This window comes from Lytechinus variegatus, chromosome 14 (genome assembly GCF_018143015.1).
Source record: "Lytechinus variegatus isolate NC3 chromosome 14, Lvar_3.0, whole genome shotgun sequence".
Lineage (NCBI taxonomy): Eukaryota > Metazoa > Echinodermata > Echinoidea > Temnopleuroida > Toxopneustidae > Lytechinus > Lytechinus variegatus.
This window is the reverse complement of record NC_054753.1, coordinates 26,613,722-26,629,814: the sequence shown is the minus strand read 5'-3', so window position 1 is coordinate 26,629,814 and position 16,093 is coordinate 26,613,722. Positions and strand designations below refer to the sequence as shown.

General features: G+C 35.4%; 1 protein-coding gene across 1 annotated transcript; it reads right to left on the bottom strand.

The window, feature by feature from the left end:
- Positions 1–5,745: 5,745 nt before the first annotated feature.
- On the bottom strand, positions 5,746–16,004 carry LOC121427192 (carbohydrate sulfotransferase 15-like). The gene is made up of 7 exons (XM_041623462.1): positions 15,668–16,004; positions 11,013–11,684; positions 10,529–10,751; positions 9,793–9,876; positions 8,627–8,934; positions 7,424–7,568; positions 5,746–7,112 (listed from the first exon to the last, which is right to left on the bottom strand). The coding sequence occupies exons 1-7, from the start codon at positions 15,674–15,676 to the stop codon at positions 6,925–6,927; spliced, it is 1,629 nt and encodes a 542-aa protein (XP_041479396.1). The 5' UTR covers positions 15,677–16,004; the 3' UTR covers positions 5,746–6,924.
- Positions 16,005–16,093: the final 89 nt, after the last annotated feature.

Sequence of the window (16,093 nt, the reverse complement as noted above, 5' to 3'; positions counted from 1 at the left end):
TAGTTTATGAAACTTGGCCATAAGATTAATCAAGTATTACTAAACATCCTATTAGAGTTGCATGTCACATGACCAAGGTCAAAGGTCATTTAGGGTCAATGAACTTAGACCATGTTGGGGGAATCAACATCAAAATCTTAAGCTGAGGTTAAGTTTTTGAAATGTCATCATAACTTAGAAAACATATGGACCTAGTTCATTAAACTTGGACATAAGGTTAATCAAGTATCACCTAACATCCTGCATGAGTTTCACGTCACATGACCAAGGTCAAAGGTCATTTAGGGTCAATGAACTTTGGCCGAATTGGGGGTATCTGTTGAATTCCCATCATAACTTTGAAAGTTTATGGATCTGATTCATGAAACTTGGACATAATAGTAATCAAGCATCACTGAACATTTTGTGCTAGTTTCAGGTCTCATGATTAAGGTCAAAGGTCAACGAACTTTGGCCATAATGGGGGTATCTATTGAATTACCATCATAACTTCGCAAGTTTATTGATCTGACTTTTGAAACTTGGGCATAAGAGTAATCAAGTATCACTGAATATCCTGTGCAAGTTTCAGGTCACATGATCAAGGTCAAAGGTCATGTGAGGTCAATGAACTTTGGCCACATTGGGGGTATTTGTTGAATTACCATCCTATCTCTGTAAAGTGTATTGGTCTAGTTCATAAAACGTGGAAATAAGAGTAACCAAGTATCACTGAACATCTTGTGCAAGTTATAGTAGTTTTCAACGTCAACACTGCTGCTATGTTGAATCGCGTGATGCAGGTGAGACGGCCAGAGGCATTCCACTTGTTTCATACTAGTTGTCAAAAGCTTTAAAAAACTTGGATTTTCGTTATAAGAATGCTCGCTCGCAGCTTTTAAATTTACGTGATACGACATATCTAGCCCCCCCCAAAAAAAAATCCCCCAAATGACACTGTGGTCAGATCATTATTTTTTCTTTGTTTTAAGATGGTGCCCTTTTCACAAGAAAATGTGTTCTTTTCTCCCTGTGCCCCCTCCCCACTTTCAACTTCGCTCCGCCGCCCCTGATCTCATTCCACTAGAACATCCTTTTTAAAAACATTTTTCTGGCCATAAATGTGTACACCAATGCCCTTCCCCCTCAATTGTATCAAGTCCTAGTGTGTATATTCAGAACATTTATTAAAGCACACCAAATCTACATGGTGTGTTTATTTCACTTAAAGTGATTGGCTAACATTGGTTTGACTTTTAAAAAATCTGAGCTAGATGGTCACACTTGTCACCTGTGTCTGCGATATGTTACAAAAATGAAACCCAGAAAAAATTGCGTTCAAAAATAATTATTTAGTGCTTCAAAAATTGAAATATAAAGTGACCAGAAACACCATCTTAATTTCATCCCATACACTTATGTGTACTATTTAGGTGTCTATAAGACGCCTATTTACAAAATCGGGCTTTGCCTTGTAGTTTTAGCTTTTCATTCTCAATAATGGTTGTTTTCATGGTTTATTAGTTCTAATACATGCACTTGTATACACATGTTTCATCTTGGTTTGAGAATTTTTTAAATTGGCTGCTCACAAAGTTAAACAATACCTTTAAGCAGTATTTATGGTACTACATCATGTGTATTTGCACAATAGACCAACCGGATATTACCTTTGGGGGAGGAAGGGGGGGGGGGTGCTATGAAAAAGAAGCAATTAATTTTCCTCTGAGCCTTTCTAGTCATGAATTATTCTCTCATATTTCCACAGACATGCATCCATATTCATACAAAAAAACCACAGTTGGTATTTCAAATGCCAATTTTAAATACATCAGAGTCTGAATGAGGAAATGAGGTGTCTATAAGCTCTCAAGGTTGTTTCCAACAGTGATATCTGTGACAGTTTTCAATTTCTGAGTCCGATCTAAAAAAAGGAAAACTAGACTGTAAGATTGCTCACAGCATGCAGATAAGCATGTATCATTTACATTAATCTCTCGTCCTTTGAAAGAAAAGTCGGGTTCGTCTAAAATTCTCAAGAAATCGTCGCCTGAGCTTTGTATGGCATCTGATGAATTTGTATTGTTTTTATATCCTCATTTGCGGGATACTTTGGGGATATATTTGATTGTAATCCCTCAAATATCAAACAAAAGCAGTTGAATTCACATGCAACGTTGACTGTCTGATGAAATCATATTGAATAGCGTTTACCCCCGCCTTCATAAAAACAGAAGAGAAAAGTTCTTCCTTTGACGTTTTGCCACTTCCAGGTGCAATATGAAGTTTTAGTTTGTTGTTTTTCAGAAAAAAAACACTTTATATTGCATATTTACACTTTGGAAGAAATGCATTTTAATCAATTTGATAAAAAAGCAGTTGTGTAATAAATTTGAGCATAGTGACACACAAATTCATTCAGTATTCATGTATGTTGCCAGCAAGCAACAAGAAAATTGAGTAAATTCCAAGCCAAGCCAATATTTCTTTTATCAAATGGCTGTGTAATCATAGGCTTTAAAGACCTACAACATGATTTTCATTTAGAACAAAATGTGAAGTTGTCAGAATGCAATTAATGAAAAGCAATTATTTATATATATAAATATTTTGATTACGAAGTCAATCTAATGAAGAATAATTATTCAACATCACTTGAATGTATTAAGTTAGTATCCAGCCATCCATCTGTAATTGTTACATTTAGAACAAAATGTGGAAGCGCCGTGGTGTAGCGGTTCTGACTCTCGCCTTGTAATCAGAGGGTCGTGTGTTCGAATCCCACCATGGCCTAGCGCCCTTTGGCAAGGCGTCAATCCACACTTTGCCACTCTCACCCAGGTGCTAATTAGGTACCGGTAGGAAACAATCGTCATTGTGGTTGGTTTAGCAAGTGTGCGCCTAACAGGCTGTTTGGAATGCTATGAATCCAGTGACCGGGTAATAATAATTGTGAGACGCTTTGAACAGTCGTAGATTGATAAAGCGCTATATAAATGCCAATTATTATTATTATTATTACATATGTTTCAACATTTCTAAATGATTTCATTTGCTGTATAGAGTTTATGCTAGGGCATACACATGTTTAGAAAATTTGTTCGCAGGGGATTATCACGGGAGTGAGGATAAAAAGGGAGTAAAATCAGTCCCAAAGCCCCTTCCCATATAGAGTCTGCTATTATAATTTCAAAGGATTATACACATGCATATTTGCTCTTTAATTTCTGAAACTCTTCTTGCATTTATGAGTGTTAGGAAGCAATATGGAGATTAAAGAATAAGACGCTCATTTTAAAGCTGTGATCCAAATTTATTTCTTACTTACCCAGGAAAGAGAGACACAACTGCTTTATGAAGACCAGGTAAAATATAAAAAAACACAAGACAGTTCTTTTATCTTTCATTATCAGAATATTTATTTGCACACATTGTAAACATACAATATATTCTTCATTTAAACCTCTTTTTGAAATGAAAACTTTTAAAATTTTCCTTTCAAAGTCCCATGGATACTGTGAACTTGCACTCGATCATTGTGTGATTTTTGTGTGAAATTTTTTATTTCTTAATAGTTAAACATGGTATCTTATTGTTCATCAATATATTTATTGGATTTCTTTTGTTTTGTGAGTGAGTGTAATCCCATTGAAAACCCACCCTTACGGTGTTCAAAGCAAAATCATGAGTTTCAAAGCATTAGCGCCTGATTGTCATGATCATCGAGTCGAAAAGATTATACAGTGCGTATCAAAAACAAGTTTACACTTTGAAAAAGCTCTGGGAATTAAAAAATATACAACATATGGGTAATTTTTTTCACATATAATCTTGGGTTGGGTCTCATCTATCCAATGAAAGTAAAAGTTTTGAAAGAATGTTACACTTGAGTGAGCACTGTCCATTTTTGTAAAGCTCGCAGAAATGCTTGTTTTCACGCAGTGTCAAGGGGAAAGGGCGAAATCAAGCTTATATACCCTGCGATACATTTTTACTACCAGCATTTTTAAACAAATTTGCCACCCAAATTGAAATTTCAACACTTAGTAAGCACAACTTTTACCCTTTTTGTGCCAGCTGGATCTGAGGACATAACTGAATCGGAACAAAAGTTTACATCAGACATCTCCAGCACCTTTTTCACTAGGTTTTTATCATTTCAAGTGGGTTGACATTTAATTTTTCATTTAATACTTGTTTCTCCACGCTTTTCCCAAGCTTGACAATGATTAACAAAATGAAAATCAAGCCTAATTCATTTTATGTAAATCACAGCTCAGTGTAAATCAAATATCATCTTGATGGCCTTGGTGTGTGGGGGAGTGGGGCGGGGCGCAATGCACTCTTCGGAGTGTATTGGGCAAGGAAACAAGTTAAAAGAGGTCAAAGATATCTTCAAATCAACTTTACTTGCTATGTTCTTCATGATAAAGGTTTACTTTTATTCGCATAGCTATTTCAAAGTTCTGCGCAAATCATTTTTCACTAACTTTTCAAAAGTAAGTGGTGCTCACCCAGGCGGAAATATTTTTCCATAGTTATATCGTCATTTGCCTAAATGGATCTGTACCATTGTTAAAATGTGGAAAAATCTTCAGGATATTACAAACGTATAATTTTACAGGATTTTTTCAAAGTGTAAACTTTTTTCTCTTGATACGCACTGTATGCATGCATGTTTCTTCTTTTTTTTTTTGTCATTTTCAAGGAATGTATCTGTTGCGGTGATGGTTTTGCTTGGAAGCATGGAAATAATTGTTGAAAGTCGTATCTTTGTCCTGTTTCTTTTCATTTAATAAAGTCCCTTGTGTGTTCCAAAATGATATGCTACAAATTATGAAGCAGAAAACCAGACTATATATATTTTTTTCTCATACTAGTACAATCAACTTATTTTGTTTTAAATGTTTATGTCCATTTTGATCTTTTTTTTAAGATATCTTTTCAGTTCATAGATTTTTCATGTTAGTACATTAAATCTTTCCGATCTTTCAAAATGCAAAATTGATTTTAGTCTCCCTCTGCCACTGAAAAATAAACTAAAAAATATCTGTATGTTATGATTATAAAATTATCTCATTATTATGAAAAAATCATATCTGTATTGAATCAGGCTACCTTTTTAATTTGAAAAAAAAATCAAACAGCATTTCACTGCTGTAAATTATTACTTACATATATAAATCATGCATTGATTAAATATTCCTTGTATTTTTTCTTTAATTTTCTGTCAGCATTTTCAATGTATGAAAACTATGAAACGGTTGTTAAAGTTGATGTAGAATAATGCCTTTTCCACTACAGATGGAAATTTAGATTACAAAGTTTTCATCATATGATACATATTTTATTCCTATACTAGCCGTCATTTGTACAAACTCTTCTTTACTCATGTTTCCATCACTTCTTCCTCATCAAACTGCCTTTTTAAGCAACCCTAAGTTTCCCAATTTGTTTCAATTGCGTTTTATCTCTACAAACATAACATTAAACCTCTACCTCATACCATGGACCTACCACTCTAGGTCCATAGTCTAGTTCATAAAACTTGGACGTAAAGAGTAATCAAGTATCACTGAACATCCTGTGCACATTTTAGGTCACATGACCAAGGTCAAAGGTCATGTGAGGTCAATGAATTTTGGCCACATTGGGGGTATTTGTTGAATTACCATCCTATATCTGTAAGCGTATTGGTCTAGTTCATAAAACGTGGAAATAAGAGAAACCAAGTATCACTGAACATCTTGTGCGAGTTATAGTAGTTTTCAAAGTCAGCACTGCCGCTATGTTGAATCGCGTGATGCAGGTGAGGCGGCCAGAGGCATTCCTCTTGTTATACATCGTAATCGCCTCAAACATATATATCGTCAGAGGAAAAAGGGAAGTAATCTCAATGAATGAATAGACACATCGAGCTTTATAATCAAACAAAATAATATGCTTCATTTAAATGTAGTGATTGCTTCTTCATCTGTGTTAATTGTATCCTGTGAATTTCCCTTTTCGGCCTCCTGAACTTCCCACTTACTGCCTTTCCCGAAGTCTGCCTTCACCTCCACTCTTTACCAGTAGACGAAAGTATTTGGTTCTTACTGTTTGTCTTATATTAAGTAGTGATTATAATAAATAGTCTTATATTAAACAGTGATCAACAGGTTCGATAGAAAACTTTCTTAGCCGATAATACTCTTGTAGCAATGACAATGTTCATATAAGGCTCGGTATACACCTAATTTACGGGACCAAATCGTCCTTGAAGAATTCGTAAAATTCATCAATATTAAACAGCCGTGATGCAGGAAGTATGTCACCTTGACATCTATTGTCATGTTCATCCATTCCACAGGAATGGTTTTTGGTCTTTTACCAACTGCGCTAGATCTTCCTGTAAGGGCTTGTACAATTCATCAAGTAATTGTCGTGATGCAGAAATTCCCCGTTGCTTTATCAGAGTGTTGATCTAATCCAAAGTTACTTATCCTGATTGTAGCAACAGCGCTAGGATCGTCCTTGAAGATTATGTACAATTCACCAAGCAACAACCGTGATGCAGAAAGTACATCACCAGGAGATCTATTGTCATGCTTATCCATTCCACAAGTGCTTATCGTCCTGTAGCCAATGCGCTAGATCTTATTTGAAGAATTTATACAATTCATCAATAACAGTCGTGATGCAGAAAGTATGTCAGCTATAGAGATGGCACATGTACAATCATCTTATAGCGACTGCGCTAGATCTTCCTCGAAGGGCTTGTACAATTCATCAAGTATCTGTTGTGATGCAGAAATTTCCCGTTGATTTATCAAAATGTTGATCCAATCCAAAGGTAAATATCATGATGTAGCAACAGCGCTAGGATCGTCCTTGAAGAATTTGTACAATTCATCAAGCAACAACCGTGATACAGAAACTACGTCACCAGGAGATCTACTGTCATGCTTATCCATTCCACAAGTACTTATCATCCTGTAGCAACTGCGCTAGATCTTCCTTGAAGGGTTTGTAAAGCTTTTCAAGTAGCCGTCGGGATTCGGGAAGTAAGCCACCCAGAGATCTATCTTTCTGAGTTCTCTGATTCTCTCTGGATGATGATGTGATGTTAAGGAGTGCGTCTCGTGACAGCGGATCTATAGTGCATAGAAAAAAATCCGGGATGGGTAAAACTCAGTTCATATTCAGATGGATTTATGTCAATCATGCAGAAGATATCAAGATTACAACATAGACGTTTACTTAGACAAGGTTTCCATCCCAACCCGGCATCACAATAAGAGGTTTAGTTATTTGTGCGCATCATGTTCTTTTGAAGTGCTCGTCGGGTATTTATTGTTATACCATTGTAACATTTATAACTTAAATCATAACCTAATTGTTACATTAAGATGATTACGTTACGTGAAAGCTATCACTATTCATCTCGGTCAAATCCTTATCTTACCTAAGTCCAAGAAGCTTACGATTCTGCTGAGTTCCTTCGCCGGGTCTTTAGACCAGTCTTCGGTCCTCAGAACGTGGAGCTGTTCTCGCGGGTACCGTTTCAGCCAGTCTCGTATGAAGACAGAGTACATTCCTACACGTAATCTCTGTATTATGGAAGCAGAGTATTGGAGATCAAGTGGATAGTATATCATGGGGACTTGATGAACGCTGCTTGTGGTTTAATGTCTATACTCGACCAATGCAGCTCCCAATTCAATGAGTATAATAATAATAATAATAATAATACATTGTATTTATATAGCGCTTAATACGTGATGTTTCTAAGCGCTTTACAAAACAATTAAGTAACATACATCAATAACATTGGACAGTTAACATACAAGAAAGGAAATGTACAGTGTAAAGTATTTTCATATAACAAATTACAAATTAGCTAAGAAAACTGCCTACTCAAGTTGGGAAGTACATGAACAAATAATGAAAATAATAAAAACTATGACGTTTATTAATTAAATAGTTCGAATACAATCAGTTTAAACAAAATGAATTATCAGAAATACCATGACATTATGTTCGAACAATAAAACAGGCAATAGCTAAACATAAACAAACCAGAAATCAAGGAATAATCGTTTGATATTGACAAGATTAACTTAAAACTTGAAAATTAAAAGAAGAATTGTAGAGGTAAGTTTTGAGAGAAGCTTTGAATATTATGAAATATTAGACCCATGGTTTTGAATTCGGGGAATATTCAAGGCATTTCTTAGCAATGGATTCAGTTTCCTTTAACTTCTAGTACCCGAAATGGAAAATGAATAACAATTTTTTTTTCAATAATTTGTCTGTCTTTTTGCCAATCGTAGCTTCATCAGATTTTAGACTTTTAGTCTAACTGTTGAACTTAAATTAAAACTAAAAGTTAAAATAAAATTGGGTTCAAACCCATTGTTACATACATCATTTTTCCATAGGCACTTGTAATTAAATTTGATTGATTCTTCTAAGTTAGATCCTGGGCTTATCAACATTTCTTGTGTCATAATAAGACAATACTAGTATTCTTATTAGTCTGATGACTCAAGTATGCAATTGAAATCAGCATTTAACCCAGAAATGTTGTCCATGGCCTAAATTCCACAAAGCCGAACAAAAGAAAATATTAGCCTTTGCTTGACCATGGACCTTGTGAGGCACCTACCATGTCATATTTGAAATTCACACATGTCGACAACTGATAATTTTTCATGCAGCCGCCGAAATCTTGAATTGATCGGACGAGACGCTGGTGAAAGTCTTCCGGTGACTTCTGGGTGCGCCACTCGGTGTCAAACGCCATATAGCCCGAGTACAGTCTGTCGGTGGGTTCCCTGAGAAGCAGAAGGAACCGTGCGTCAGGTAGAACTGACCTGAGGACATCGGTGTGGGTCCACTTGGGCGGATGGCGAATGGAACCGAATTTACCAAGAGAGTATGTGTTGTCCCACATCGTGCTCGCTGAGGCATCCACTATATATTGAAAATTCAATCATGGTCAATGTCATTCAATGGAAATACAAAATGATTTTTTTTACTGTAGTTTACAATAACATTGTACATGATGTACCGTATTCACATTTAGAAAAAAGGGTGCTGATTTAAACCCTTTCTTGGTCCGTAGTATATTTGGAACCTTTAAAGATTCTTCGAAGAAACTAAAGGGGTTCTGGGCAGATCCTTGGAACCATTAGTGGATCTACAAGAAACCTTTCAAGATTCTTGGTACAACATAATGGTGTGATTCACCCTACCATGTTTGTGTCTATAGGGTTCCATTTTGTTCTAGGAGTCCCTTTTTTAATTTCTAAAGGACTCTATTAGAACCAATTTCTGCTTCCTTGAATAACCTAAAAAGTTCCAAATGCAAGACAAAGAAAAACTGTTTTATGAACACATTTCATTAAGAGTGGGGCCACTGAATGAGTTTCAATAAATGTTCAAAGTTTATTAACCCGTGAACAATTATTATTTGGGTGATATAAAATGAAATAGATAAAATGTAAGCTGTTGATTATTACGATTAATTGTTAACAGTGCTCAGTTTCTCAAAATAATCCAAGACTTTGTGATAGACCTTATGCAGTGATGTCATCTCGCCCTCATCTTAGAGGCCGGCGCCATTTCCCGCATGTGTTCGTGAGCATCTCTGACAATTCTGTTTACACGTATTCCTGTATCCTCTGAGGGAGGATATAGGAACAGTACTCAACTGCATAATATATATATTCACCGGATCACCGATTGGTGATTGTGCAGTTTGTAGTTGTTATTGTTGGAAAGTAATTAACCTGTTAAATATCACGAGAATTAAGATGCATCAATACATACTTGTAATTAGTCTTTTATCTCCGGTCTCTTCCATCCTTTGTACGAGGTTAGTCTGGTGTCCTAAATAATGGAGTACGCTTTCCCCTTTAATGAATAAATAATCAGGAAACAAAATCATTACAATACAAACCCATTACAGATAATGATAACAATAATGATGCTCAAGATATTCGTGATACTTCAGTTTCTGATGATGACGATTGTAATGATAATGATGATGATGACATAATGGTGAAGTTGATAAAGATGATGATTGTGATTTGATGAGTTTGTATATACATTTGATATTCCTTCATATTCTGTTTATGGAATTATTCATTTGGTAGTTATACATTTTGGGTTTCATTATTAGTGCATTCAAAAAATATATTTTCCATTAATGAATTAATTGATTTATTTCATTTTGTATATTTTGTTTATTCATTCATTCAATTCATTATTTCATCATCTACCAACGCGTTTGTTTATTTTCTTACTTTCTTATTTATCTATTTCTCATATTCATTCATTTATTTATTCATCCATTCATTTGTTCATTCATTTTTTAAACAACTGTTTAAACATCTTATTTGAAAAGTGTAAAAAGTCGTTGTTGAAGTGACGAACTTAAACAACGTGCTTATAATTTTAAATAGCGTTTTTGCAATGTTCATTTAGTTAAATACTTTTCGAGCATGAATGAAAGAAATAAACATTAGATAACCTTTCGCTTTAATATCATCGGCTGCATACTTACTAGTAAATCGTGTTCGAGTCCACCAGTGGGGTTCTTTGGAAGTTGCGACAATTTGATGATGGCAAATCAATTTCTTGAACAGGTCGGTGGTGGCGCACTTCGGAAATCCGGCAAGAAACACATGGGGTAGACAAGCCAGCTGACTCGACTTATCTTTTTCGTGTAAATGAAAGCAAGGACTGCGATATTCGGGTAAGAATTTTTCTGGCACTACCCGAAAGATCTGAAACGATAAAAAATACTGTGTTTTCCGAATCGATTTTCCGAATAACGTCAAAAGCAGAGAGATTTTCAATAAACGCACTACTCTTTCATGTTGATGTCTAGATGACAGTTTATCCTGTTAACAAAAATATCCTTCTTTTGATATCTTTACCCTTCTGCTATTATAATTCTTGTTGTAATTATCACCAATATCATTGTTACAAATTCCATTAATCAGTAAAAAAAAATAGCATAAAAAGAAAGAAAGAAATGGACCTACTGCTTTTCCTAGTAATGTCAGGTTCCGTGGAAGATGAGCTCGATCAAATACAAGGGCAGATTTCTTTTTAAATTTGTCTCTCATTTCACTTAGTTGTTCCCTGATGCTTTTGATTAAATGAGCTGGTAGAACTGCATCATTCTCTGGCAAAGGAGTCTGAATGTTTGATTTATTCATATGTGACAAGAACTTCATTTGTTTCTCATCCTTATTGCGCTTGAAGGATTCCTCTTTCATCTCTTCTTTATTTTTTCCAACGTCAGAGTTTGCTCGACGCGGAACGGTAGTTCTTTGGTCGAGAGGCTCGTCTTGGAACTTCAAGCTCCTAATTTTGGAAGACGCTACTTGGTGGCCAATTTCCGCCAGTCCATTCTTCGGCCGAGCGAGAGCTCCACGATCCACTCCAGATTGCAAGACGCCGTTGCCATGGTAACTTGACGACGAAGACGAAGTAGAGCGTTCAGACTTCAAGGATGGCCCGATCCCGGTATCGATCTCTTGTAGTTCCTCAGTTCCCGTGGGAGCGTTGGTATTGTCATGTTCTTGACCTGATGTAATTGTAGCGTCTGAGTGCAACGCCCTTGGAAGTTGCAGTGATTGGTCCGTCAATAGCCGACTGTACATCAGTGATAAGATGCCAGATAACGCGATTGCCAGACAAACCACTCGTGCCTGTTCAACAAAAGAAATAACAAAAAAATAATAATTTTTACCAAATTCGAACGTCACTTTGCAACTCTACATACTGGTATTGCATTTGAACCACACGGCGTATTATTTTATGATGAATATACACGTTTGCCATATTAAAATCAATATTCTAATTCACACATTTTTTTTCTGTAGTAGCCGCCCCCCCCCCCCCCGACCAAGTGCACAAAACTTTAAATAAATTACGTTCTGAAACTATGTAGGAAGATGAATGACCCGGATAATGTATAAAGAATGATGATAAGAGTGTTTGAAATACATTTTTCGATGGATTATTGGATATCAAAGGGGGGGGGGCATTTTTTTAGTCATAATATTTACTCCCACATTCTTGACTCGATTACACTGCCCCCCCCCCCCCCCCCCCCCCTGTACACTTCCAGTAATATTCAGTGATTACGTTGCATATTTAGTTTTCCACCTGTTTATGACAATTACACTGAGCAGGCCAATATGGTTAGGAATTCGCCACAGATAAGTCAAAAACATAGCCCATGCAAGAAAAGTCACTACACAGCAAAAACTGTGGTGTTAACCGGTGTACATAGAGGACCACACCAGTTATTTTACACCGGTGTTAAATTGGTGGTGTTATAGTTGTGCACCTATAGGTGTTATTACAACAACTTTGGTTGTTACATTTACACTCTTTGGTGTTATGTTCAATCTTTAGTGTGTAATAGTAACACCTCAGGGTGTGGTCCTCTATTAGCGCCAATTGGTGTCAGTTTTAACACCGCAGTTTTTACAGTGTAACAGCTGCGCGTGGATGCCAGTAAGCCGTCACCTTCAATCATGCTTATTGCTGTCATTACTAAAACAGTGCAATATGCTATTTTCTTAGTTACGATTATTATTAGTATTTTTCCTCATCCTTGTCCCAATTCCACTCAGTTTTTCTTCTTCTCCCACATTTTTTTATTAAAAAAATCAAACAAAATATGCACTTATATTTAATCTTTGCACGCCGATGCATTGTTCCCTTTAGAATAGCCTGTGTATGAAGTTAAATGGAGGAAATATCGAGTCAATGTAAAATGATATTGATATTGTAAAGTTACCATGGTGGCTACTTTAGTGTCATGCATGCTTGAGAAAGTTTCCTGAAATCGAACGAACATGTCCTTGCAGATGTCCGTTTTAATCCCATAAATATACGAGACACGAATATCTTCTTGTCAGAGGAACACTCTTAAAACAAATCAGTCAAATTGACTAGACCAGTAGTCAGCTGGGAGCAGCTGATATGGCAATCACTGATATTCACATTTCTGACATGTATTCTGGTCAGAAATAACTCTGTTCTGGTCTAATATGACTAGAATAACAGTTGCACCCAGCTGACCCTATCAACTTGTCATTTTTGACTGATTTGTTTTAGAGTGAACCATTGTACTGTATTTCTTTGTTCTGTTTTAAGGAATGTCAAAATTGAAATTTCTCTACAACTGGTCAGCGAAAGAAACAAAAGTATAAAAAAAATAAATTAATAAATAAGGTTGAAGAATTAGTTGCACGTTTTATTCATCGTGTTATCTAGGCCTATTATTTTCACAATTCTATTTAATTGATATCTCATGTATCAAATGTAAATATATATTAATTTCCCCCTTTTTGCTGTTCTTTAATGCTTATTTTTTTATTTCTCATGTGTATTTATGTGGATATAAAATACATATATGCATTGTGAATGTCATTTAAATGTTCTTTTTAGAAAGATTTAAAAATAGATTGAATTGAATAAATCCCCCTTAAGAAACAATTTGAAAAGCTTTCGATAAAGGTAATTGGTTAGATTGATATAGATTGCCCAGTATTTATGGTTGAATGAATTTATCCTAAAAAGAAGACATGAAAACGAACATTATTTCAAATTTGACTTTCAGGTTGGAGAATACAGGACCCCATGTATAATGTACATCATGAATGTGGTTCAGGTGTATAATAATTAAAGGGGCACTATGACATAAGATCAAGTTTATTCGAATTATGAAAAACACTACACTAACTCAACAACCAAATGGAAATTAAAAAAACCCGGGGAATTACAAAGTTTCAGGGGCCCAATTTATCTTTTGGGGCACTATTCCGATGACAATCACAAAGGTAATTATTACTCTTTTATTTCATATGAACTCGGCCTCAGGACTGATTACATTTTAAAGGGGTACTCCGGGCTGAAAATATGTTGATAATTTAAAATCTGAATAAATAGAGAAAAAATGCTGACAACTTCATCAAAATCTGTTAACAAATGACGAAGTTAATGATTTTTTTTAGTAGGCTGATTATTTCACATCCCCATTTCCCTTTTTCTTATGTTATTACATAAAATCATAATTGCTTCATGTTTTCATGCATGTTCAATGATTATCTCTCCCTTATAATGAAAAAAGTTGCAGCAATGAATATCTAATGCACTTAATCAGTTGTCAATCCATTTTCTAGTTCATGGAGGAAAAAAATGCTTCAACCTTATTTCATATAATAAAATACAAAGAACAAGTGGGGATATGGCATGCTCATTGAAAATTCATGAAGACATGCCTAGAGCTGTTTCACCGGAATAATCCAAATCTTTAAAATGTTATAGCTTTGTAATTCCTAGACCGATTTTGATGAAATTTTTAGTGTTTTCTTTGTGTGATTTTTCTTTATCTGTTTCATATTGTTTTCAACCTGGAGTGCCCATTTAAACTACAAATTTGAAAGATTGGGAAGTCATGACACAATCGACTCCGGTCATAAAAACAAACAAAATTGTTTAAAGCCAGATGAACAAATCGAAGAGTTACAAAAAAAGCAAGCTAGATCAAAAGACAAAGAATAGAGAAAGAAGGAGAGGTATCTTAACGAGTGAAAGGGGGAGGGGAAGGAATATATCGAAAACAAGAAAATGGGGTGGGGGCAAGAAAGGGCCGGGGCGGATTAGCGGGTGAAAAAACAAAAACAATTCCTTGATCATGTTGACAGCATTATTTCTACGTTTGTTTTGAGCATACATATGGTTTCCCATTTTCAGGATAATTGAATTTAGTTGATGGTTTTTATGTATGGCATTGCTGAGTATGAAAGGGGCAAAATACCGGAATATTGAGGAGTATATCGATTTGATTTGTGATGAAAATATGAATATTATGGCGATTCAGTAGAAAGAGTGTGATGATGAAAAAGTAGAAAGAAAAGAATGACGAAAATAATATTATAATGATATGATAATAATAATAATGCTATAATAACGATGATGATGATAATAATAATAATAATAATGAAAATAGTGATAACAATAATAACAACAACAGTAATAATACTACTACTAATAACAAGAACAAGAAGAAGAAGAAGAAAGAAAAAAGAAGAAGAAGAAGAAGGAGACAAAGAAGGAGAAGAAGAAGAAGGACGAGACGGAGAAGAAGAAGGAGGAGAAGAAGAAGTATTAGTAGAAGTAGTAGTAGCAGTATTATTAGTAGTAGTTAATTGTAGTGGTAGTAGTAGTAGTAGTAGTAGTAGTAGTAGTAGTAGTAGTAGTAGCAGTAGTAGTAGTAGTAGTAGTAGTAGTAGTAGTAGTAGAGATAGTAGTAGTAGTAGTAGTAGTAGTAGTAGTAGTAGTAGTAGTAGTAGTAGTAGTAGTAGTAGTAGTAGTAGTAGTAGTAGTAGTAGTAGTAGTAGTAGTAGTAGTAGTAGTAGTAGTAGTAGTAGTAGTAGAAGTAGTAGTAGTAGTAGAAGAAGAAGACGGAGAAGGGGGAGAAGAAGAAGAAGAAAAAGAAGGAGAAGGAGCAGCAGAAGAAGAAGAAAATAGAAGAAGGAAAGAGACGAATATCAGCAGAGCGAGGAGAACGATCGAGAAGCCCTCATATCAAAGGGACATTTCATTGCCCCATTGATAAAAAGATAATGAAATGTATCGTACTTCTACCATGGACCTATTTCATGCTTCTACTTACCCTTTCCATTTCCACTTAGCTCAGAAATTATGCTGTATAATATACTTCCATGTCTTGGTTATTACTCCTTTAATTCCAACAAGAAGGGTCTCTGATTTCGGCGAGAAATTCAAAATATTCAGAATAATTGAGCTCCTCGTAAAATCCTTTCCGGCCGTGTGTAAATCCAGAATCGAAAACTGTATCACAAACACAACACCGATGACATTAATTCATCTAACTTTGTTCTTATACCGCTGACTTAACAAGTATTTTCCCTGTTATCCATGATGTAATGATTAAACAGCTTTAACGGAAGCGATACCATTTGTTGCTACGACTTTGGGACGGCACCTACATCTTCCGCGCGGACATTCGTGTTTGCTGTGATAGGAGACAGAAAAGGGCTACCGATTCTCGCGAGGAAGGAAGTGGTGCATTTGCCAG